The 24,162-nt window shown below is 46.3% G+C and overlaps 2 protein-coding genes across 2 annotated transcripts in view; one reads left to right on the top strand and one right to left on the bottom strand.

Moving 5' to 3' along the window:
• The window catches only part of LOC130379688 (calpain-2 catalytic subunit-like), a 15,475-nt gene extending 14,709 nt beyond the window's left edge, over positions 1-766 (bottom strand). Inside the window, exon 1 of the mRNA XM_056586679.1 lies at positions 451-766. Coding sequence (XP_056442654.1) covers positions 451-687 — 237 coding nt within the window. The 5' untranslated portion in view covers positions 688-766. The remainder of the gene's footprint in view (positions 1-450) is intronic.
• Positions 767-3,782: 3,016 nt separating this feature from the next.
• LOC130380090 (calpain-2 catalytic subunit-like) lies at positions 3,783-16,469 on the top strand. Its single transcript, XM_056587273.1, has 21 exons — positions 3,783-4,458; positions 5,256-5,325; positions 6,700-6,821; positions 7,472-7,605; positions 8,071-8,239; positions 8,727-8,810; positions 8,892-8,977; positions 9,380-9,457; positions 10,106-10,266; positions 10,678-10,847; positions 11,001-11,012; positions 12,169-12,380; positions 12,484-12,520; positions 12,803-12,868; positions 13,104-13,161; positions 13,338-13,402; positions 13,721-13,789; positions 15,047-15,125; positions 15,254-15,370; positions 15,889-15,994; positions 16,442-16,469. The coding sequence occupies exons 1-21, from the start codon at positions 4,222-4,224 to the stop codon at positions 16,467-16,469; spliced, it is 2,160 nt and encodes a 719-aa protein (XP_056443248.1). The 5' UTR covers positions 3,783-4,221.
• Positions 16,470-24,162: the final 7,693 nt, after the last annotated feature.

The raw sequence follows: 24,162 nt of genomic DNA, 5'->3' as shown, positions 1-24,162 counted from the left end.
ACATGGCATCTTCCCTCACATCCACCCATCACATCCACCCGTCACATCTTCCCTCACATCCCCATGACATCCACCCGTCACACCCACCAATCACATTCATCCGTCACACCCTTCCTAACATCTACCCGTCACATCCACCCGTCATCACACCCACCAATAACATCCATCCGTCACACCCTCCCTCACATCCACCCATCACACCCACCACTAACACCGACCCGTCACATCCAACCTCACATCCAATCATACTTCACATCCAACCTCATGTCGACAGAAGTGTAGGGCGAGAGCTGGAGGCGGAGGGCTTGCTGGTGGAGCGGCCTTTACTTAGAGGGGCGTGTCACAAATACTTTAAAGAGCTGAAAAATAACTAAAGTTTTGTCTCTGGTTCAGGTATGAAGCCCTATCGGATGTCTGCCTCGTTTGTCAGTAAATCCTAAAGAAACATACCGTGGGTCTCTTCCAGGTCACACCGCGGGTCTTAGGGGAGTTCCGGCCGAGGTCTTTGAAGCCAAGAGACTCGGGAGCGGCAGCGAAGGTGTGGTCGCAGAACAGCGCCCCTTGGCTCTGACTCTGCGCCCGTAGCGAATGGAAGTCCTGGTTCAGGTACTTCACCGCGTTGGCGTTGGTGCCGAAGCCCGCAGCCAGGGCCCTTTTCTTGGCCAGAGTAGAAGCCACGCCAGCCATGATGAGAGAGAGAACCGTTTCCTGCTCTCAGCAGAAATGCAGAGATTTTAGATCCGAGAGTTGTGGAAAGTTTCTCTCGAACTCTCCGCCCCACGGGCGGGGCTCTGCATCCCAGTCTGTTTTAGTTATAGTTATGAAGGAGATCCCATTCGGATAGACCCACATCATTATAGGATCTTTATTATCACTATTATTATCAAAGAACAAAATGGTCACAATAAGGACAGATTTTACTGGATAGTACAGCGCTACAGATCACTTCCTATATTTATATAGCTCTTACTGGATAGACCAGAGCAAAAGGTTACATCGAAATTGATATAGATCTTACTGGATAAAAAATAGTTACAGATCACAATCTACATTCATATAGATCTTACTGGACAGAGCAGAGCTACAGTTTGAATGTAGACTGTTGGATAGAACAACTGTACAGAAAATATCTATATTTATTTAGATCTTACTGGATAACGACCTCCCCCTAGTGGTTAACCTGGGTCATAACCACGACAACCTAGCGATGGACCTGGGTCATAACCACTACAATCTAGTGATGGACCTGAGTCATAACCACCATCCCCTAATGATGGTCTGGTGGACCTGGATAATAACCACCGCTACGCAACATATCCAGACCATTAATCATTTACACGCACAGCTGTTGTTAAGCCACGCTCACAATGTCTTTACAGGAGCGAAAGCTCCACTCCCTCCATCACTAACTCCTGGTTCGTCAACCACCTCGGTGCTGTAGCCAGCCTACATTTACACACACACACACACACAGACACAGACACAGACACAGACACACACACACACACACACACACACACACACACACACACACACACACACACACACACACACACACACACACACACACACACACACACACACACACACACACACACATACATGCATTTTAATTCTTTATTTGAATCCACCAAACACATTACAAGAGACAGGATTCAAATATTTCAGAGATGAGATAGGTCTTTGTTCAAGGGTACAAAAAACCTCTCATGCGCCACAGTGCCAGACTGCCTATCACTGCTGATATGGAGCACAACTTTGCTAATTGTTTAGATTTTCTGCTGGAGAGCCCTGCCAGCCTTAACCCACTGAGCGCACGGTTGTGGACATGCCCCAAGCTGCCAAGAATAATCACTATTAGCTTGCATTGATAGCCTAGGTCCCTTAGTATTTCCAGAATGGGCTGGTTTTATCGTTGAAAGCAATTTCCATGTAGAGATCAAACACACATCCTATCTCAAGGAGAAGCACTTCCCTTCTGTCTCTGTTAAACAAACACAACATCAAGGGCAATTGGGATGCTAAAAAACACATCAATAGAGCTGCTAAACCATCCTGGCATAATACGTGAATGTTTGTACATGGTCAAATTTTCTAGAAATACTTCTTTAACAGTGCTGGAAATAAAATAGACAATTCTGTCCTGGCGTGCAATATAAAGGCCTTAGCACACAGCCATTTACAATATGGGCAACTGATTCAAGTTGATGGCCAGAGTCTGTGTGCATGATACAGTGTGGATGGTGGTGTGCAGGGTACAGTAATGCCAGATTGTGTTTTGTAGGTAGCTGCAGTCTGGCTTTGGCGGTGAAACAGAGGATGACTTCCCCAACAGCAGCTATTTGGTTACATGGAATGTGAAGCAGAGTGGTCGGCAAAGTCTAGGCATGCTAGCTTTCCCTGCATTCTAAGTCCCGTCCAGTGTTGTTTGGTCTCTGTTTTATGTTAAGAAGGAATCTCCTTGCTGTTGTTTTCTGTAGTGTGTGTTGTGCCTCGTTTTGTAGCCTCTGCTGTTACAGATGGGTCTTTGACAAGTGCATCAGATGCCTTTGGTGCTGTGTGTGAGTTGTGTTGTGTCCATTCCAGTTTGACTGTCATTTTTCGGCACAGGTCATTTAGGTCCAGCCAGTCTGACCGAACTCCAAAGCCGGCAGCTTGTGTGCCCAGTTTTCTGCTGCTTTTCCTCCTAAAGCCTAGGAGGCTGTCCTGGCCTGCTTTGGCCAGAGGGACCTTCCTCTTCCTGAGGTCCAGCAGGAGGGAAGCTCTGGCAAGCTCTCTGACAGTGACCTCATCGTTGTTGAGCATTTTTATGAGGTGCGTCAGCCTGGTAGCAGTGTATACCCATTCCACGTTTGGGACACCCGCCCCCCCCCCTCTTTATGCGAGTGGAAGATGAGATCCCTACATTAACACACACACACGCGCACACACTCACACACACACACACACACACACACACACACACACACACACACACACACACACACACACACACACACACACACACACACACACACACACACACACACACACACAAACGCTGTTCTCCTTCCAGGGAAGCTGATTGCCTGGCCCCTCTATCCTCACTGAGGGATGGAACTCACCTAAACATATGCACACACACAAACATAAACATGAACAACACACTCACATACATACACATACACACAGAGATACACAAACACGCACACATGCACACGCAGATATATACACACGCACACAAGCACACACACACACACACGTATACACAGGGGCACACTTGCATACAGGCACATACATGCACAGACCTGGATCTTTACCAGTTAGGCCTACCGCAGTATTAACATCTAGAGTTATATTATATATAAAGAGTGTATAGATATTTTGTGTGTGTGTGTGTGTGTGTGAAATATTTGTTATCCTGTATATGTGTGTGTATATTAATTATGAATTGTGTGTGTGTGTGTGTGTGTGTGTGTGTGTGTGTGTGTGTGTGTGTGTGTGTGTGTGTGTGTGTGTGTGTGTGCGCGCGTGTGTGTGTGTTAATGTAGGGATCTCATCTTCCACACACATTCCCCCCCTTTGTGGGGGGGGGGAATGTGTGTGTTATTTATTTATTTATTGTGTGCTGTGTGTCTATTATTTATTTATTTATTTATGGTATGTGTGCGTATATGTGTGAATTATTTATTTATTGTGTGGTGTGTGTGTGGGTGTATTATGTATTTATTGCGTATGTTTGTGTTTCCAGTGGGTGTGACTAGCTATTAACTGACACCTGGGGCCCGCCTGTCACGTGGTAAACTCATCCCAGATTTCATCCTTTCAGATCTTCGGATTCATGTTTTTTTTTATTGACATTAATAAAAAGTTTGATAGTATTTATTGTGAAATAATATACAATCCTTACAACCACAAAACCTGTTTTTTTTTTCCATTTAGAATGCTCTCGTAAGCGTGTTTATGGAAAAAGTAAAATGGGGATTCGCTCTTACGCTGCCGTCGCTGCTACTTGATATCCAACAAGCCTACAATTGTGGTTGTGCAGCTTGTCGGACTCAACAGGTTCGTTGGGAAGAGTTTAGACGTCAACAAACAGACTAGTCATCCAAACCAGAAGTGGAACTCTGCCACACCTTCCATCAGTTGGAGTGAGGAGAGGTTGCTGCAAGAGAACTAAAGAGTCAGAGCAGAAGTCAAGAGACAGAACAGGTTAGGATATCCGGACCAAAATAAATCAACATGTCGGGCATCGCGGCGACCCTGCAGCACAAGCGCGATCTGAAGTCCGGAATCGGGACTTCAAGCAAGGCGGTCCGGTACCTGGGCCAGGACTATGACACTCTGCGGGAAGAGTGGTTGGGTTACGGCAGGCTGTTCGAGGACGAGACTTTCCCTGCCACCTACTCCGCTCTGGGCTTCAAAGATCTGGGACCAAGCTCACCCAAAGTCCGCGGTGTTACCTGGATGAGACCAACGGTAAACATGCTAATATTAAGTATTGCTAAGATTAATATCCAACTCGGTGTGTTGCTAGTTAAAAGCGTTTCTCCACCCTTTTGACTGGAAGGATGGACCTGAACTTGTATGCGTGTGTATGTATGTATAAATATAATTTATTATTGTGTGCGTGTGCTTGTATATACGTATGTAAACCAGGTCTGTATAGATCGATTCAAATGTTAGGACTTATTCTATTAGATGATGTCTGATATGATGAACCAGCAGTATCACCTGTTAGGTGTGTCCTTGGTTGTTTAGTGCCTGTGCGTTTCTACCGGTCTGTTGTTCTAGTTATCTTACTGTGTGGGTTTTAATTGTTAGGTGTGTCCTTGCGTGTTTTTGTGCAACACCTATTTTCCTATTTCCTGTCTGCCTTGTGTATGATGTGCTTTCTGCCTTGTGTGTGATGTACTTCCCGCCTGAGGTGATTTACTTCCTGTCTGTTGTGTGGTACTTCCAGCCTGGTGTGTGAAGTACTTCCCGCCTGGTGTGTGATATACTTCCCGCCTGGTGTGTGATGTACTTCCCGCCTGGTGTGTGAAGTACTTCCCGCCTGGTGTGTGATGTACTTCCCACCTGGTGTGTGATGTACTTCCCACCTGGTGTGTGATGTACTTACCGCTTGGTGTGTGATGTACTTTCTGCCTGATGTGTGATTTACTTCCCGGCCTGGTGTGATTTACTTCCCGGCCTGGGGTGATGTACTTCCTGTCTTGTGTGTGATGTACTTCCCCCCCCTGGTGTGTGATGCACTACTTGTTTCCTGTGTCTAGGAGCTGACCTCCAATCCCCAGTTCATTGTACAGGAAGCGACCAGGACAGACATCTGTCAGGGAGGACTAGGTACACACACACACACACACACACACACACACACACACACACACACACACACACACACACACACACACACACACACACACACACACACACACACTTGATATACACACTTGATATAAACATGCACACACACTTGATATAACAGACACGCACAAACCTGATATGCATACACTTGATAAACACAAACACACTTGTTATACACACACAATTGATACACACACACTTGATATTAGGGCTGGGTATCGTGGCCAATTTCCTAAATCGATTTGATTTTGATTCATAAGGTTCAACTTCTGAATAGATTAATCACGATTCGATTCGATTCGATTCAATCTGCTCTTAAATAATGAAAATGGCTCAACAGTGTTCCAAAATACATTACAAATGTACTTATTTTTTCTCTTCATCTTAAACAACAGGTTTTAAGTGCAAACTTGCAAATTCGACAGTTTTAACTTGATCTGTAAACAAAACCTGAGCTGTAAATAAAACTGTCTCAAGTCTCAAAAGTGCAATTTCAAAATTGCACTTTGGAGACTTGAGACAGTTTTATTTACAGCTCAAGTTAAAAGTGAAAAGTTGCAAGTGAAAGTGTACTTGAACTACAACATTCCGTCACTTCAAATTGCATTAAGGCATTGTTTATAAAAGTGAAAAAATAATAATAATGGTAACAAAAAAAAAAGAAATAAAAAGATCTATCTCATGCCCTATGAATCGATATTACAAAAGTTAAATGAAATCGATCCAAAATCGATTAAACTGATTTTTTTACCCAGCCCTACTTGATATACACAGACACACACTTTATATACCCACTCACTTGATATACACACACTTGATATGCACGCGTGCCGCGCACACACACTTGATAAAAACACACACTTGATACACACACACACACACACACACACACACACACACACACACACACACACACACACACACACACACACACACACACACTTGATGCATAGACACAATCACTAGGTACACACACACGCCACACCCTCAGCAGTCACTGAACACACAACACTCACGCCACTTATAAGTGGGGCTTGGAGCTGGTGTCCTTTGTGGTCAGGCTTCCTTTGTGTGTGGGACAAACTAGTACTACGTGTTACCGATGTACCAGTGTGTACTACTACAGTACTTGTAGTGCTACTGTAGTACAAATATATTTCGGGCATTAAGCAGACGCTTTTATACAAAGCAAATAACAATAATTAAATTTGTCAGGAGAAAGAGAAACAAGAAAATTGTACAGTAGCACTGGTATATAATAGGAGTGTTACCGTAGTAACAATGTGTACCACTACAGTATTGGCAGTGTACGACCATAGTACTATTACATGTGTACCGTGCCGTTGGTACCAGGTGACTGCTGGTTACTGGCCGCCATCGCCTCGCTGACACTGAACAAGGAGGTTCTGGCGAGGGTCGTTCCTCACGGACAGAGCTTCGAGGACGGAGAATACGCCGGAATATTCCACTTCCAGGTAGAACCCTAGGAATATTACACTAGAAACAGAATATGAACACCAGGAATATTACACTGGGAACATAATGTGAACACTAGGAATATTACACTAGGAACATAATAGGAACATTAGAAACAGACTAGTGACAACTGGAAGACACTAGGAATACACTTCGGAACACTAGGATTATACTAGTAGCACAAGGAATACATGAATAATGTTGTAGGAATACAGTAGCAACACTAGGATTACATTGGTAGGAATACATTACTGTAGGAAAACCCTTGAAATACACGAAGAATACTAGGAATATAGCTGCAGGAATACACTTAAAGCACTATGAATATAATTGTAGGAATATACTAGGAACACTAGGAATAATGCTGTAGGAATTCAGTAGCAACAATAGGATTACACCAATAATACTAGGAATATTTCTGGGGTGGGAATACCTTAAGAATACCAGGAATATTAACTAAGGAATGCACTAGGAATACACCAACAGCACTAGGAATGCACATAGAATACCAGGAATATTACTGTAGGAATGTACTAAGAATACTAGGAATACACTGAATATACCCGGAATATTACTGTAGGAATACAATAAGAATATTAGGAATACACCAGGAACACACTTAACCCGAACCCCTTGTGTGTGTCCATAGTTCTGGCAGTACGGCGAGTGGGTGGACGTTGTCATTGACGACCGCCTGCCAGTCAAAGATGGAGAGTTGCTATTCGTCCATTCTGCTGAGGGGCGGGAGTTCTGGAGCGCTCTGTTGGAGAAGGCCTACGCCAAGTAAGGCTGACTGTCTGTCTGTCTGTCTGTCTGTTAATGCCTGTCTGTTACCGCCTGCTTGTATGTCTGTCTGTTACTGCCTGCTTGTGTGTCTCTGTCTTTGTCTGTTCCTGCCTGCTTTTCTGTATCTGTCTTTACTGCCTGGCCGTCTGCCTGTGCCTGTCTCTCTGGAGGTGTGTCTCTAGAAGGTTAGCGGTATTAGTTGGTCTCCTCCCCGTATTATCTCAGCCGGTAGAACAGGTCCCCCCGGTCCCTCCGGTCTGGGTGGCCGCCTGCTGTACGCCCTCTGGGCTGACTTTAGAACCAGTTCCCTCTACAGTGTATCCCGTATTGTAGCGATGTCGCCCCTATTGTGATATGACCCTTTTCGATCTTTTTGAAGTCATGCTTTACACCATCTGGAAACAAAAACAAAACCATGATAGAAGATAAACTGTGTGTGTGTGTGTGTGTGTGTGTGTGCAGGGTGAATGGCTGCTATGAGGCCCTCTCTGGGGGCTCCACCACTGAGGGCTTTGAGGACTTCACCGGCGGCATCGCAGAGGTCCATGAGCTGCTCAAGCCCAGCCCCAACCTCTTCCACATCATCCAGAAGGCCCTGCGCAGGGGCTCGCTCATGGGCTGCTCCATCGACGTGAGTCTGGAGCTGTGGGACAACTGTCCCACGGGTTACTATAATGTAGCTAATGTGACTCACTTGCTGGTTAATCGAACTAACTCCAATGGTTAGTATAACTAACCCATCTACTGGTTAACTCAGTGATACTGGTTAATGTGGCTAACTTACTGTTTAATAGAACTAACTCCAATGGTTAGTATAACTAACCTATCTACTGGTTAACTTAGCGATACTTGTTAATATAACTCATTTGTCTACTGGTAAGCTCAATTATACTGTTTAATATAACTAACATAAGGATTCATATAACTAGCCTACTCGGTAATATATCCAGTACACTAACCGATTATTATTATTATACTAAACGATTAGCTAAACTTTACTGGTTAATATAACTTACCTCTACTGTTTTTAACCGGTTACATGTGCTTGATATATGAGGTGGAGTAACCTGTATTGTTTATGTGAGGTCGAGTAACCTGTATTGTTTTGACTCGTATAGATTACCAGCTCATCTGACTCTGAGGCTGTGACGTCCCAGAAGCTGGTGAAAGGCCACGCCTACTCACTGACTGGAGCGGAGCAGGTGAGACCAAACTTCCTACTGGACAAGGCAGAGGGCCAGGGAAGATCGGGCGGATGAGAGCTGTGTTGTGATTGGCCGCAGGTGGAGTACCGTGGTGACATGGAGAAGCTGGTCCGGATCAGGAACCCCTGGGGTCAAGTGGAGTGGACCGGGAACTGGAGCGACAAGTCAGTACCTTACAATAACCCCTAACCTTTCACCCCTGACCCTTAACCCCTGGGGTCAGGTTGAGTGGACCGGGGCCTGGAGCGACAAGTCAGTACCTTACAATAACCCCTAACCTTTAACCCCTGACCCTTAACCCCTGGGGTCAGGGCGAGTTGACCGGGGCCTGGAGTGACGAGTTAGTGCCTTACCTGACCCTTAACCCCTGACCTTAACCCCTGACCCAAACCCTTAACCCCTAACCTCTGGGGTCAGGTTGAGTAGACCGGGGCCTGGAGTGATGGGTAAGTAGTGGTACCGTACGATAACCCCTGACCCCTAAGCGGAGCCTGATAGGATCTGTAACAGTGTAAGGTTATGGCACGATGGAGGCTGATGGCGTTTTCTGTGTCTCGTGATGCCAGTTCCATGCAGTGGCGTCAGATCAACGATGACGACCGCGAACGACTCATGAGTCATCGCGCCGAGGATGGCGAGTTCTGGTAAGAAGCATTATGCACACAGTCACTACACTACACGTGTACACTACGCGACGGTCCTAGGATGTGCTAACAACTGTCAGATGACAGCCTTTGTAAAAAGCGCAGTACACGGCCTGCGGTCTCGGGCAATGACTACCGAAACGAGAGCAACAGAGGATCAAGAGCTTGAACCCGCCACGGATAGTTGCCAAATTGCTGCCAAATATGGCCATGAATGAATCTTTAACGTTGCATTTACATAGCAGTTGCTATTGATTTTTGTCCAATCTTGAGGCCCCTTTTAGTGAGGGCATCAACAATACCCCAAAAAGGGCAAAATTATTTAAGGGCATAAAAATAAAAAAATGGGTAAAGCAACTGCTTTTAAGTGCTACGATTATAGAAACAAGAGATGGTCTAATATTAATTTTCTTTTATATTTTATGGTTAGCTAAAGTTTTTCAATCCGTTTCAGTTTACTCTCCAAAGTGAATAACCTGCACTTGCATTTTGTTACAATTTCAAAGTAATGCAAATGACCCATTTAAATCGTTCTATTTTTCTCATGAAAGAACATGGTTTAGCTGCTCCCTAACCCCCTCTGCAGTCACATCCATGTTGCGACAAAAGCAGCTGATTTGTCCTCTTACCTTGCTGTCCATCCTGCAGGATGTCCTTCACAGACTTTCTGCGCCACTACTCAAGGCTGGAGATCTGTAACCTGACTCCTGATGCGCTCTCTGATGACTCCATCACCAAGTGGGCTCTGTCCATGTACAACGGCAACTGGAGGAGAGGCTCTACTGCAGGAGGCTGCCGCAACTACCCCCGTATGCCTCTTTCACCTACCTTCCACATCTGCCCACCACACCTGCCTACACCTGGCGTCTATACCTGTCCATATATAACCTAGTACACCTCGCTTCTATACCTGTCCATATATTGCCTTATACACCTGGCATCTTTACCTGTCCATATATGGCCTAGTACATTTTGCTTCTATACCTGTCCATAGATTGCCTAGTACACCTGGTGTCTATACCTGTCCATAACCTAGAACACCTGGTGTCTATACCTGTCCATACCTAGTGTACTGGTTCTATACCTGTCCAAACAAAGTATACTGGTCTTTGATACCTGTCCATACGTAGCCACATTAAGCTGGTCACGGCACCTCAGTTAAGCTCTGGAACCCCAGACACCAGGTCCTCAGTCCTGATCTTGTTTATCGTGGGTTCCAGACACCTTCTGGACAAACCCCCAGTTTGTGATCAAGCTGGATGAGGAGGATGACGACCCCGAGGACGGAGAGGAGGGCTGCAGTATGGTGGTCGGGCTGATCCAGAAGAACCGTAGGAAGTTGAGGAAGGTTGGAGAAGACATGCATACCATGGGCTTCGCCATCTATGAGGTATATATGTAGATGGTTACTGCAGGAAGCTGTCTGTATCACAGCAAACATGTTATACACTAACTACAGTACTACGAGGTCCATTAGTCCTCTGATGAAGTCTAGGTGGTCTACGATGTTCTCTGATATCTTGTCTCCTGTTGTGTCTTCCAGGTTCCTGAGGAGGTATGTGACACCCGTCTTTCCTGGCCTCCAGATTGGTTGGATGGACTTTGGAACACTTGACTTTTAGATGAATCAGATTGGCTGGCTACAGGCACGACAACATTAAACCTGCCCTAGGGATTGGGTTTGATAGATCAGTTAAATCCATTTAAATGGAATACCTTGCCTTATCTATCTTTGTGCTTATAACAGAGACCGGTGACTGACTTCTTTATACTCAAACACAGGAGGGTGGAGTAGATGGTAGCTCTGTGTAGACAACATAGGACTGGCTGCTTTGCAAGTAAAAGATATCGGGTAGGGAGAGGTGAAACAAATCAAATGCAATGAGCAGCTCCATGCAAAACAGACGGCCGGCGGAAGGGAGCAGTGGACTGGTGTCCAGCCTCTTGCCGCGAGGCTCCAAACCCGAGGCTATAAACTCCAACTCCTTACTTTAGCTCTCAGGCTCTAGCTCCAAGGCTCTAGCCTCCAAGCTCTTAACTCGGGATGTAGGCTCGAGCTCCAAGGCTCTAGCCTCTAAATTCTGGGCTCTAAACTCCAGACTCCGGGCTCTAGCCTCCAGGCTCTAAACTCCAGGATCCAGCCTTCAGGCTCTAAACTCCAGGATCCAGCCTTCAGGCTCTAAACTCCTGGCTCTAGCCTCCAAGCTCTTAACTCCAGGATGTAGGCTCTAGCTCCAAGGCTCTAGCCTCTAAATTCTGGGCTCTAAACTCCAGGATGTAGCCTCCGGCCTCTAGCCTCCGGGCTCTAGGCTCCGGGCTCTAGCCTCCAGGCTCTAGACTCCAGCCTCCAGGCTCTAAACTCCAGGCTCCAGCTTCCAGGCGCTAAACTCCAGGATCTAGCCTTCAGGCTCTAAACTCCAGGATCTAGCCTCCAGGCTCTAAACTCCAGGACCCAGGCTCTAAACTCCAGGCTCTAAACTCCAGGACCCAGCCTTCAGGCTCTAAACTCCAGGATCTAGTCTTTAGGCTCTGAACTCCAGGATCTAGCCTTCAGGCTCTAAACTCCAGGAAATAGTCTTTAGGCTCTAAACTCTTTGAAATAGCTCCCAGGCTCTAGCCTCCAGGCTAGGGCGCAGGTCAATACAAAGGCTTATGAGCTGCCGTCATGCGGTTCTACGAGGCTATTGGTGATGGATAACTCTCCTCTCCAGTTCTCCGGCCAGAGGAACATTCATCTGAACAAGAACTTCTTCCTGCGTCACGCGGCGGCGGCGCGCTCCGAGTCCTTTGTCAACCTGCGGGAGGTGTGCACCCGCTTCCTGATGCCCCCCGGGGAGTACCTGATCCTCCCCTCCACCTTCGAACCCAACCAGAACGGAGACTTCTGTGTCCGGGTGTTCTCGGAGAAGCAGGTCGAGTTCCAGTAGGTGTTGTTGGACAAAGTTAGACAAAGTATTCGTAAATCTCCTGTTTGTTATTGTTGATGAAGCGGAGAGGAGCTTAAAGTACACGTGTTTCTCCTGCAGAGAGCTGGACGACCCGGTGGAATGCAACGTGAAACAGGTGGGTGGGTGTTGGGGTGTGGGTTTCATTATTCACTACCGCGCAGATGAGACGATGGGGATATTACTGAATCTAGATTATTTTGTTCACTGATGCTTATGGAGTTGGTGGTGGTAGTTGTATTTAGACAAAGCATGGAGGAGTTTAAGAACTTCTGGTTCAAAGTAGTAGTCAATGGGGTAACCAGCCTTCTGTCGTCGGCTTCGACAAACGTCACAACGCACCTGGTGGTTGGCCTCAGATGTTGAGGGCTGACTATGAAGAATGATCTGTTTAATCCAGGTGGACATTGATGAAGATGATGTTGGAGAACGCTTCAGATCTCTGTTTGGACAACTAGCAGGAGAGGTGAGTGACACACACACACACACACACACACACACACACACACACACACACACACACACACACACACACACACACACACACACACACACACACACACACACACACACACACACACACACACACACACACACACACACACACACACACACACACACACACACACACACACACAGAGAGAGACACGCACATACACAAACACGGTACGACGTGTGACCTTGGGTATCCTCTTGTGTAGGACAGCGAGATCTCTGCCTTTGAGCTGAAGAAAATCCTCAATAGAGTGGTGACCCAACGTAAGTTAACACTGTTTACTAACCCTAAGCCATCAGCAAAGTCTCTGTTCTGTCTAACCCCTACCTGTTCCTTAATGACCCATCTCTGTACTGTCTTACCCCTACCTGCTCCTTAATGACCTGTCTTTAGCTGTCTAACCCCTACCTGCTCCTTAATCACCTGTTGGTTGTTCAAGGTTCGGACATCAAGACCAGCGGCTTCAGTTTGGATACCTGTCGCAACATGGTCAACCTTCTAGACGTATCCTTCACCAACTATCTACAATCTTACCTCTGTTAGGACTCTTTGTTACTAGGTCAGGTCACTGGTTACCTGGGCTAGCTACTAGCTCGATGGTTTAGTTACTAGGTCAGGTTACTGGTTAACTGGGCTAGCTACTAGCTAGATGGTTTAGTTACTAGGTCAGGTTACTGGTTAACTGGGCTAGCTACTAGCTAGAGGGTTTAGTTACTAGGTCAGGCTACTGGTTAACTGGGCTAGTGACTAGCTGGTGGGTTTAGTTACTAGGTCTGCAGCAGGTTAGTTTTGTCGGTGTTGGTTTCCTAGATGTTTCTGCAGAAAGACGGCAGCGGTCGCCTTGGTCTGGTGGAGTTCAAGATTCTGTGGACCAAGATTGAGAACCTCCTGGTGAGTATCTGCTAGTATATTTTACCAGGATGCGTTTTGGTGTTGTGTTCTTTTGACTGGATGTTACCGAGAGGAGATGGCAGGATGGTATCATAGTTCTGCTGTTGGGCTCCAAGCTGATATGGTCAGGGTTCCATCCCCAATGTGTCCAGTCTACTTGTAGGAATCCTAGCACGAGATGCCCCCTTATATGGACCCACACCTGCTCCTTATTGAACTGTCTCTGTACTGTTTAACCCCCACATGCTCCTTAATGACCTCTCTGTACTGTCTAACCCAGTTCCTACCAGCTCCTCCAATGATGTATATCTGAATTCCCCTGGATGAAAGCTTCTGATAAATGACTTAATAGTGCATTAGGCAGGCCATCCGAGGGTGCTTAATGGTAGGGGGAAGTGTATTGATCGTTCAGGATTCACCTTGGCTGGGGTGCTAATGTATGGATGGAAGGATATTTGTATAGACTTGTGTGTGGTACAGTATATGGTTTTATGATAAAAGCATCTGCTTAAAGACTAAATGTAACTCGTCACAGAAGAATACTGGTCTGGGTGATCAACAAGAGTTATGGTTAACAACCAGAGTTATGGTTAACAACCATAACCATTTCTCCTGGTTTCACTTAAACATCTGTTACCAATATCATTTGGCAAAATGATATGGTCTGCCAATGAGCATTCATAATGTATATAGTGTTACACTGTTTAGGACTATATAAACAATATAACACTTTGGTCTCTTGGAACACAGATTATAATACTCTATCAATCCCTCTTTCGGTCTCACTCTATCACTATACCTCACTCTAATACTATACTCACTCTTGTACCATATCTCAGTCTAATACTATACTCACTCTTATACCATATCTCAGTCTAATACTATACTCACTCTTATACCATATCTCGGTCTAATACTAGACTCACTCTTATCCCTTATCTCAGTCTAATAATATACTGTTATACTATAGCCCAGTCTAATACTATACTCACTCTTATACTATAGCTCAGGCTAATACTATACTCACTCTTATAATAAAGCTCAGTCTAATAATATACTATATCTCTAATACTGTATCTCACTATGTCTTCTATATCATACTCTAATACTTTACAAGTCCAGACCTAAATCCATATCGGTCAGTACACAACATAAAGGTGAGTTTAGTACAAAATGTGTCGCCTCATAGAAGTGCCAGGGAGAAGGAGGTGGATACTAGATGTTAACCAGGTGTTAACTAGTTGTGGTGTATTGTAGAATATCTACCGGGAGAAGGACGTGGATAAGTCTGGCTGCATGAGCTCCACCGAGATGAGAATGGCGGTGGAAGAAGCAGGTAAGAAACACATCCGTCTGTCCCTTGTGTTTCACAAGGGATGGATCAGCATCCTTAAACCTGGGCTTGGCTACAGCGGCGATCCCTTAATTCTGACCTGATCCGCCTCTCCACCTGTGTCCCGGCAGGCTTCCGTCTGGACAACTCTCTGAACCAGATCCTGGTGGCTCGCTACAGTGATTCGGACCTCACCGTGGACTTTGATAACTTTGTGTCCTGCCTGGTTCGCCTGGAGAGCATGTTCAGTACGTATCGCCGCAGACAGAGGCTTCAGCAGTAGCCCCCTCAATCCTCGGGTGTCGCGTAACGCTGCGACGCTGTTGCAGAGCCCCATCAAGGACCGCCTTAGGCTGCCCTGCTTTAACCTCAGAAATACCTCATACTAAGAGCTATAGGAAGTAGACTTTATGACAAACGATAATTCGTTCTGCCACTTGTGTATGGACGGCATGTCCTTGCAAAAGGTCTTGATTGAGAAACTCATATCGCTAAACGGATCTTCTCATCGGTGGTAAGCTACCAGAGTTTTACTGCCACCCAACCATGGGTGGATTTTCCTGCACCAAATGTATAACAGCAATGCATTGTGGGTGATATTATTCACCTCCGGAGTGAGCATTCTCATTGACCTGCTCAGCCCCCGAGGGTCGACGTTCAGACCAATGGAACCACTCATGAAATGGCAGCTAGCACTTAGATCCAAGATGGCCGGTATGTAAATAAGGGACATGCATCCTCATGATCGAACTTCCTTTCCCCACAGAAACATTCAACGCCATTGAAAATGACGGCTCGGGAAATGTGGAACTGAATCTTATAGAGGTACATCAGATTATATCAATACTAGATAAATTGATCACGATCAATCCGTCTGTCTCACTCTCTATATCTCAGTCTAATACTATGCTCACTCTTAGGCCCAATCCCATTTCTACCCCTTACCCCTTCCCCCTTCCTCTTACCCCTCCCCCTTGTTTTGAAGGGGTAAGGGGAAGGGGGGAGGGGTAAGGGGTAGAAATGGGATTGGGCCTAAGAGTGAGCATAGTATTAGACTGAGATATAGAGAGTGAGACAGACGGATTGATCGTGATCAATTTATCTAGTATTGATATAATCTGATGTACCTCTATAAGATTTCATTCCACATTTCCCGAGCCGTCATTTTCAATGGCGTTGAATGTTTCTGTGGGGAAAGGAAGTTCGATCATGAGGATGCATGTCCCTATTTACATACCGGCCATCTTGGATCTAAGTGCTAGCTGCCATTTCATGAGTGGTTCCATTGGTCTGAACGTCGACCCTCGGGGGCTGAGCAGGTCAATAGAATGCTCACTCCGGAGGTGAATAATATCACCCACAATGCATTGCTGTTTACATTTGGTGCAGGAAAATCCACCCATGGTTGGTGGCAGTAAAACTCTGGTAGCTTACCACCGATGAGAAGATCCGTTTAGCGATATGAGTTTCTCAATCAAGACCTTTGCAAGGACATGCCGTCCATACACAAGTGCAGAACGAATTATCGTTGTCATAAGTCTACTTCCTATAGCTCTTATATGAGGTATTTCTGAGTTAAAGCAGGGCAGCCTAAGGCGTCCTTGATGGGGCTCTGCAACAGCGTCGCAGCGTTACGCGACACCCGAGGATTGAGGGGGCTACTGCTGAAGCCTCTGTCTGCGGCGATACGTACTGAACATGCTCTCCAGGCGAACCAGGCAGGACACAAGTTATCAAAGTCCACGGTGAGGTCCGAATCACTGTAGCGAGCCACCAGGATCTGGTTCAGAGAGTTGTCCAGACGGAAGCCTGCCGGGACACAGGTGGAGAGGCGGATCAGGTCAGAATTAAGGATCGCCGCTGTAGCCAAGCCCAGGTTAAGGATGCTGATCCATCCCTTGTGAAACACAAGGGACAGACGATGTGGTTTTCTTACTGCTTCTTCCACCGCCATTCTCATCTCCGGTGAGCTCATGCAGCAGACTTATCCACGTCCTTCTCCCGGTAGATATTCTACAATACACCACAACTAGTTACACCTGGTTAACATCTAGTATCCACCTCCTTCTCCTGGCACTTCTATGAGGCGACACATTTTGTACTAAAACTCACCTTTATGTTGTGTACTGACCGATATGGATTTAGGTCTGGACTTGTAAAGTATTAGAGTATGATATAGAAGACATAGTGAATACAGTATTAGAGATATAGTATATTATTAGACTGAGCTTTATTATAAGAGTGAGTATAGTATTAGCCTGAGCTATAGTATAAGAGTGAGTATAGTATTAGACTGGGCTATAGTATAACAGTATATTATTAGACTGAGATAAGGGATAAGATGAGTCTAGTATTAGACCGAGATATGTATAAGAGTGAGTATAGTATTAGACTGAGATATGGTATAAGAGTGAGTATAGTATTAACTGAGATATGGTACAAGAGTGAGTATAGTATTAGAGTGAGGTATAGTGATAGAGTGAGACCGAAAGAGGGATGATAGAGTATTATAATCTGTGTTCCAAAGACCAAAGTGTTATATTGTTTATATAGTCCTAAACAGTGTAACACTATATACATTATGAATGCTCTTGGCAGACCATATCATTTTGCCAAATGATATTGGTAAAGATGTTTAAGTGAAACCAGGAGAAATGGTTATGGTTGTTAACCATAACTCTGGTTGTTAACCATAACTCTTGTTGATCACCCAGACCAGTATTCTTCTGTGACGAGTTACATTTAGTCTTTAAGCAGATGCTTTTATCATAAAACCATATACTGTACCACACACAAGTCTTACAAATATCCTTCCATCCATACATTAGCAACCCCAGCCAAGGTGAATCCTGAACGATCAATACACTTCCCCCTACCATTAAGCACCCTCGGATGGCCTGCCTAATGCACTATTAAGTCATTTATCAGAAGCTTTCATCCAGGGAATTCAGATATACATCATTGGAGGAGCTGGTAGGAACTGGGTTAGACAGTACAGAGAGGTCATTAAGGAGCATGTGGGGGTTAAACAGTACAGAGACAGTTCAATAAGGAGCAGGTGTGGGTCCATAAGGGGGCATCTCGTGCTAGGATTCCTACAAGTAGACTGGACACATTGGGGATGGAACCCTGACCATATCAGCTGGAGCCCAACAGCAGAACTATGATACCATCCTGCCATCTCCTCTCGGTAACATCCAGTCAAAAGAACACAACACCAAAACGCATCCTGGTAAATATACTAGCAGATACTCACCAGGAGGTTCTCAATCTTGGTCCCAGAATCTTGAACTCCACCAGACCAAGGCGACCGCTGCCGTCTTTCTGCAGAAACATCTAGGAAACCAACACCGACAAAACTAACCTGCTGCAGACCTAGTAACTAAACCCACCAGCTAGTCACTAGCCCAGTTAACCAGTAGCCTGACCTAGTAACTAAACCCTCTAGCTAGTAGCTGCCCAGTTAACCAGTAACCTGACTAGTAACTAAACCATCTAGCTAGTAGCTAGCCCATTAACCAGTAACCTGACCTAGTAACTAAACCATCGAGCTAGTAGCTAGCCCAGGTAACCAGTGACCTGACCTAGTAACAAAGAGTCCTACAGAGGTAAGATTGTAGATAGTTGGTGAAGGATACGTCTAGAAGGTTGACCATGTTTGCGACAGGTCCAACTGAAGCGCTGGTCTTGATGTCCGAACCTTGAACAACCAACAGGTGATTAAGGAGCAGGTAGGGGTTAGACAGCTAAAGACAGGTCATTAAGGAGCAGGTAGGGGTAAGACAGTACAGAGATGGGTCATTAAGGACAGGTAGGGGTTAGACAGAACAGAGACTTTGCTGATGGCTTAGGGTTAGTAAACAGTGTTAACTTACGTTGGGTCACCACTCTATTGAGGATTTTCTTCAGCTCAAAGGCGAGATCTCGCTGTCCTACACAAGAGGATACCCAAGGTCACACGTCGTACCGTGTTTGTGTATTGCGTGTCTCTCTCTGTGTGTGTGTGTGTGTGTGTGTGTGTGTGTGTGTGTGTGTGTGTGTGTGTGTGTGTGTGTGTGTGTTGTGTGTGTGTGTGTGTGTGTGTGTGTGTGTGTGTGGTGTGTGTGTGTGTGTGTGTGTGTGTGTGTGTGTGTGTTGTGGTGTGTGTGTGTCACTCACCTCTCCTGCTAGTTGTCCAACAGAGATCTGAAGCGTTCTCCAACATCATCTCATCAATGTCCACCTGGATTAAACAGATCATTCTTCATAGTCAGCCCTCAACATCTAGGCCAACCACCAGGTGCGTTGTGACGTTTGTCGAAGCCGACGACAGAAGGCTGGTTACCCCATTGACTACTACTTTGAACCAGAAGTTCTTAACTCCTCATGCTTTGTCTAAATACAACTACCACCACCAACTCCATAAGCATCAGTGAACAAAATATCTAGATTCAGTAATATCCCCATCGTCTCATCTGCGCGGTAGTGAATAATGAAACCCACACCCCAACACCCACCCACCTGTTCACGTTGCATTCCACCGGGTCGTCCAGCTCTCTGCAGGAGAAACACGTGTACTTTAAGCTCCTCTCCGCTTCATCAACAATAACAAACAGGATTTACGAATACTTTGTCTAACTTTGTCCAACAACACCTACTGGAACTCGACCTGCTTCTCCGAGAACACCGGACACAGAAGTCTCCGTTCTGGTTGGGTTCGAAGGTGGAGGGGAGGATCAGGTACTCCCCGGGGGCATCAGGAAGCGGGTGCACACCTCCCGCAGGTTGACAAAGGACTCGGAGCGCGCCGCCGCCGCGTGACGCAGGAAGAAGTTCTTGTTCAGATGAATGTTCCTCTGGCCGGAACTGGAGAGGAGAGTTATCCATCACCAATAGCCTCGTAGAACCGCATGACGGCAGCTCATAAGCCTTTGTATTGACCTGCGCCCTAGCCGGAGGCTAGAGCCTGGGAGCTATTTCAAAGAGTTTAGAGCCTAAAGACTATTTCCTGGAGTTTAGAGCCTGAAGGGCTAGATCCTGGAGTTCAGAGCCTAAAGACTATCCTGGAGTTTAGAGCCTGAAGGCTGGTCCTGGAGTTTAGAGCCTGGAGTTTAGAGCCTGGGGTCCTGGAGTTTAGAGCCTGGAGGCTAGATCCTGGAGTTTAGAGCCTGAAGGCTAGATCCTGGAGTTTAGCGCCTGGAAGCTGGAGCCTGGAGTTTAGAGCCTGGAGGCTGGAGTCTAGAGCCTGGGGCTAGAGCCCGGAGCCTAGAGCCCGGAGGCTAGAGGCCGGAGGCTACATCCTGGAGTTTAGAGCCCAGAATTTAGAGGCTAGAGCCTTGGAGCTAGAGCCTACATCTGGAGTTAAGAGCTTGGAGGCTAGAGCCAGGAGTTTAGAGCCTGAAGGCTGGATCCTGGAGTTTAGAGCCTGAGGCTGGATCCTGGAGTTTAGAGCCTGGAGGCTAGAGCCCGGAGTCTGGAGTTTAGAGCCCAGAATTTAGAGGCTAAGCTGGAGCTCGAGCCTACATCCCGAGTTAAGAGCTTGGAGGCTAGAGCCTTGGAGCTAGAGCCTGAGAGCTAAAGTAAGGAGTTGGAGTTTATAGCCTCGGGTTTGGAGCCTCGCGGCAAGAGGCTGGACACCAGTCCACTGCTCCCTTCCGCCGGCCGTCTGTTTTGCATGGAGCTGCTCATTGCATTTGATTTGTTTCACCTCTCCCTACCCGATATCTTTTACTTGCAAAGCAGCCAGTCCTATGTTGTCTACACAGAGCTACCATCTACTCCACCCTCCTGTGTTTGAGTATAAAGAAGTCAGTCACCGGTCTCTGTTATAAGCACAAAGATAGATAAGGCAAGGTATTCCATTTAAATGGATTTAACTGATCTATCAAACCCAATCCCTAGGGCAGGTTTAATGTTGTCGTGCCTGTAGCCAGCCAATCTGATTCATCTAAAAGTCAAGTGTTCCAAAGTCCATCCAACCAATCTGGAGGCCAGGAAAGACGGGTGTCACATACCTCCTCAGGAACCTGGAAGACACAACAGGAGACAAGATATCAGAGAACATCGTAGACCACCTAGACTTCATCAGAGGACTAATGGACCTCGTAGTACTGTAGTTAGTGTATAACATGTTTGCTGTGATACAGACAGCTTCCTGCAGTAACCATCTACATATATACCTCATAGATGGCGAAGCCCATGGTATGCATGTCTTCTCCAACCTTCCTCAACTTCCTACGGTTCTTCTGGATCAGCCCGACCACCATACTGCAGCCCTCCTCTCCGTCCTCGGGGTCGTCATCCTCCTCATCCAGCTTGATCACAAACTGGGGGTTTGTCCAGAAGGTGTCTGGAACCCACGATAAACAAGATCAGGACTGAGGACCTGGTGTCTGGGGTTCCAGAGCTTAACTGAGGTGCCGTGACCAGCTTAATGTGGCTACGTATGGACAGGTATCAAAGACCAGTATACTTTGTTTGGACAGGTATAGAACCAGTACACTAGGTATGGACAGGTATAGACACCAGGTGTTCTAGGTTATGGACAGGTATAGACACCAGGTGTACTAGGCAATCTATGGACAGGTATAGAAGCAAAATGTACTAGGCCATATATGGACAGGTAAAGATGCCAGGTGTATAAGGCAATATATGGACAGGTATAGAAGCGAGGTGTACTAGGTTATATATGGACAGGTATAGACGCCAGGTGTAGGCAGGTGTGGTGGGCAGATGTGGAAGGTAGGTGAAAGAGGCATACGGGGTAGTTGCGGCAGCCTCCTGCAGTAGAGCCTCTCCTCCAGTTGCCGTTGTACATGGACAGAGCCCACTTGGTGATGGAGTCATCAGAGAGCGCATCAGGAGTCAGGTTACAGATCTCCAGCCTTGAGTAGTGGCGCAGAAAGTCTGTGAAGGACATCCTGCAGGATGGACAGCAAGGTAAGAGGACAAATCAGCTGCTTTTGTCGCAACATGGATGTGACTGCAGAGGGGGTTAGGGAGCAGCTAAACCATGTTCTTTCATGAGAAAAATAGAACGATTTAAATGGGTCATTTGCATTACTTTGAAATTGTAACAAAATGCAAGTGCAGGTTATTCACTTTGGAGAGTAAACTGAAACGGATTGAAAAACTTTAGCTAACCATAAAATATAAAAGAAAATTAATATTAGACCATCTCTTGTTTCTATAATCGTAGCACTTAAAAGCAGTTGCTTTACCCATTTTTTTATTTTTATGCCCTTAAATAATTTTGCCCTTTTTGGGGTATTGTTGATGCCCTCACTAAAAGGGGCCTCAAGATTGGACAAAAATCAATAGCAACTGCTATGTAAATGCAACGTTAAAGATTCATTCATGGCCATATTTGGCAGCAATTTGGCAACTATCCGTGGCGGGTTCAAGCTCTTGATCCTCTGTTGCTCTCGTTTCGGTAGTCATTGCCCGAGACCGCAGGCCGTGTACTGCGCTTTTTACAAAGGCTGTCATCTGACAGTTGTTAGCACATCCTAGGACCGTCGCGTAGTGTACACGTGTAGTGTAGTGACTGTGTGCATAATGCTTCTTACCAGAACTCGCCATCCTCGGCGCGATGACTCATGAGTCGTTCGCGGTCGTCATCGTTGATCTGACGCCACTGCATGGAACTGGCATCACGAGACACAGAAAACGCCATCAGCCTCCATCGTGCCATAACCTTACACTGTTACAGATCCTATCAGGCTCCGCTTAGGGGTCAGGGGTTATCGTACGGTACCACTACTTACCCATCACTCCAGGCCCCGGTCTACTCAACCTGACCCCAGAGGTTAGGGGTTAAGGGTTTGGGTCAGGGGTTAAGGTCAGGGGTTAAGGGTCAGGTAAGGCACTAACTCGTCACTCCAGGCCCCGGTCAACTCGCCCTGACCCCAGGGGTTAAGGGTCAGGGGTTAAAGGTTAGGGGTTATTGTAAGGTACTGACTTGTCGCTCCAGGCCCCGGTCCACTCAACCTGACCCCAGGGGTTAAGGGTCAGGGGTGAAAGGTTAGGGGTTATTGTAAGGTACTGACTTGTCGCTCCAGTTCCCGGTCCACTCCACTTGACCCCAGGGGTTCCTGATCCGGACCAGCTTCTCCATGTCACCACGGTACTCCACCTGCGGCCAATCACAACACAGCTCTCATCCGCCCGATCTTCCCTGGCCCTCTGCCTTGTCCAGTAGGAAGTTTGGTCTCACCTGCTCCGCTCCAGTCAGTGAGTAGGCGTGGCCTTTCACCAGCTTCTGGGACGTCACAGCCTCAGAGTCAGATGAGCTGGTAATCTATACGAGTCAAAACAATACAGGTTACTCGACCTCACATAAACAATACAGGTTACTCCACCTCATATATCAAGCACATGTAACCGGTTAAAAACAGTAGAGGTAAGTTATATTAACCAGTAAAGTTTAGCTAATCGTTTAGTATAATAATAATAATCGGTTAGTGTACTGGATATATTACCGAGTAGGCTAGTTATATGAATCCTTATGTTAGTTATATTAAACAGTATAATTGAGCTTACCAGTAGACAAATGAGTTATATTAACAAGTATCGCTAAGTTAACCAGTAGATAGGTTAGTTATACTAACCATTGGAGTTAGTTCTATTAAACAGTAAGTTAGCCACATTAACCAGTATCACTGAGTTAACCAGTAGATGGGTTAGTTATACTAACCATTGGAGTTAGTTCGATTAACCAGCAAGTGAGTCACATTAGCTACATTATAGTAACCCGTGGGACAGTTGTCCCACAGCTCCAGACTCACGTCGATGGAGCAGCCCATGAGCGAGCCCCTGCGCAGGGCCTTCTGGATGATGTGGAAGAGGTTGGGGCTGGGCTTGAGCAGCTCATGGACCTCTGCGATGCCGCCGGTGAAGTCCTCAAAGCCCTCAGTGGTGGAGCCCCCAGAGAGGGCCTCATAGCAGCCATTCACCCTGCACACACACACACACACACACACACAGTTTATCTTCTATCATGGTTTTGTTTTTGTTTCCAGATGGTGTAAAGCATGACTTCAAAAAGATCGAAAAGGGTCAT

Source organism: Gadus chalcogrammus, chromosome 3 (genome assembly GCF_026213295.1).
Source record: "Gadus chalcogrammus isolate NIFS_2021 chromosome 3, NIFS_Gcha_1.0, whole genome shotgun sequence".
Classification (NCBI taxonomy): domain Eukaryota; kingdom Metazoa; phylum Chordata; class Actinopteri; order Gadiformes; family Gadidae; genus Gadus; species Gadus chalcogrammus.
This window is presented reverse-complemented; position numbering and strand designations above follow the sequence as displayed.

Bases quoted from the DNA above. Each gene is read 5' to 3' on its own strand.
- LOC130380090 (XM_056587273.1), top strand. From the start codon at position 4,222: ATGTCGGGCATCGCGGCGACCCTGCAGCACAAGCGCGATCTGAAGTCC. The intron at 9,458-10,105 runs GTAAGAAGCATT...TCCATCCTGCAG, and splicing joins GCCGAGGATGGCGAGTTCTG to GATGTCCTTCACAGACTTTC. The intron at 13,790-15,046 runs GTGAGTATCTGC...GGTGTATTGTAG, and splicing joins CCAAGATTGAGAACCTCCTG to AATATCTACCGGGAGAAGGA.